This window comes from Sceloporus undulatus, chromosome 5 (genome assembly GCF_019175285.1).
Source record: "Sceloporus undulatus isolate JIND9_A2432 ecotype Alabama chromosome 5, SceUnd_v1.1, whole genome shotgun sequence".
Taxonomy (NCBI): Eukaryota; Metazoa; Chordata; class Lepidosauria; order Squamata; family Phrynosomatidae; genus Sceloporus; species Sceloporus undulatus.
Window position 1 is genome coordinate 36,408,983 of NC_056526.1, and position 1,765 is coordinate 36,410,747.

The 1,765-nt window shown below is 52.3% G+C and overlaps 1 protein-coding gene across 2 annotated transcripts in view; it reads left to right on the forward strand.

The window, feature by feature from the left end:
• Nucleotides 1-569: 569 nt before the first annotated feature.
• Nucleotides 570-1,765, forward strand: part of SYNGR1 (synaptogyrin 1) — a 36,316-nt gene continuing 35,120 nt past the window's right edge. For both annotated transcript variants that reach the window (XM_042467116.1, XM_042467118.1), the window contains exon 1: nt 570-812. In XM_042467116.1, coding sequence (XP_042323050.1) covers nt 711-812 — 102 coding nt within the window. In that variant the 5' untranslated portion in view covers nt 570-710. The remainder of the gene's footprint in view (nt 813-1,765) is intronic.

A 1,765-nucleotide genomic window follows, 5' to 3' on the forward strand; every position in this document is an offset into this window, starting at 1 on the left:
AGGGGAGCTGGGGATGTTTAGCCTGGAGAAGAGAAGGTTAAGAGGTGATATGATCGCCCTGTTTAAATATTTGAAGGGATGTCACATTGAGGAGGGAGCAAGCTTGTTTTCTGCTGCTCCAGAGAACCAGGAACAATGGATGCAAGCTGAAGGAAAAGAGATTCCACCTCAACATTAGGAGGAACTTCCTGACAGTAAGGGCTGTTAGACACTGGAACGTGGCGTCTCCCTCCTTGGAGATTTTTTAAACAGAGGCTGGATGGCCATCTGTCAGGGATGCTTTGATAGAGAGTTCCTGCATGGCAGAATGGGGTTGGGCTGGATGGCCCTTGGTCTCTTCCAACTCTAGGATTCTATGTGTCTATGTATGGGGTGAAATGGGAGGGAGGTGACACCATGAGTCAATGGAAGGAGGGTGACACCAGCCCTAGTGACGTCACTGCTCCCCCTATTAGAATGTTCTATGGCTCTAGCATTCCGAGGTGCGCTCCCGCCTCCCAGGGCTGGCGCATGCGCAGTTGGTGCTGCGAGGCGGGAGCGCGCCAGAGGGAGGCTGAAGGTGTCTGCTGCTGGGTTTTCCTCTCCTCCTCCGCCATCGAGGCCGGGCGCTATGCTGAGGTAGCTCCCATCTTCCAGTTGACAGCGCCGCCGGTTTCCCTCAGCCTCCCTCTGGTTCTGCTGCAGCTGCTGCTTCCGAGGGGAGAAGGAGGATGGAAGCTGTAGGCGCCTATGGCGCTGGCAAAGCCGGGGGCGCCTTCGACCCCCAGACCTTCCTCCGGCAGCCCCACACGATCCTCAGGATGGTCTCCTGGGTAAGGAGCAAGAGGGGCGTTTTATTTGGGGGGGGTGTTTAAGGTGGGTCTCTCACAGGGTTCTGGGTGCGAAACCTGCGCAGGGAGGATTGGAACCCAGAGCCCAAGGGCGAGTCTGCGTCTTGGCGGCCAGGGAGGGCAAGGCAGCCCTTACATGTAGGACTTACAGTTTACATCTATCCATCTCATCTGTTTTATCTATCTGTCTTCTCTATCTAATCTGTCTTATCTATCTATATATCAAAACAGTGGTCCCCAAACTGTGCCCTTTAAACGATGTTTGGACTTCAGCTTCCAGCATCCCAGACTATTGGCCAACAGGGCTGAGGTCCTCCATTTCCACCCAGTCCTCCATTTCCATCCAGAGTGACCAGACCTCCTCCATTTCGAGCAGGACTAAGAAGCACGAATTTGCATTTCTCTCTGTCTGTCTGCCTATAGTTTACCAATCAGTCAATGTTTTAAAGCTTTGATTTGTCTAAGCCCTGCCTTTTTCGCCTCGAATGTCCTACCTTTCGGGTGTGTGTGTGTGTGCCTTGTCCTCCATTTTGAGCCAAGGACACCACAGGCCCTCCTTTCCCAGGACCTGTCCTCCATTTCCACCTTCTGTCCAGGAGGAATTTCCAAAAAGGTCCTCCATTTTCATCCAGGGTGACAGTTTGGAGACCACTGTTTTAATATATATATAGAGAGAGAGAGAGAGGGGGGGACCTTTTTGGAAATTCCTCATGAACAGAAGGTGGAAATGGAGGACAGATCCTGGGAAAGGAGGACCTGTGGTCACTCTGGCTCAAAATGGAGGACATTTTGGGTGTTCTTCCTGGAGAGAAGGTTGAAATGGAGGACAGGTCCTGGAAAAGGAGGACCTGTGGTCAATCTGGCTCAAAATGGAGGACATTTTGGGTGTTCTTCCTGGAGAGAAGGTTGAAATGGAGGACAGGTCCTGGAAAAGG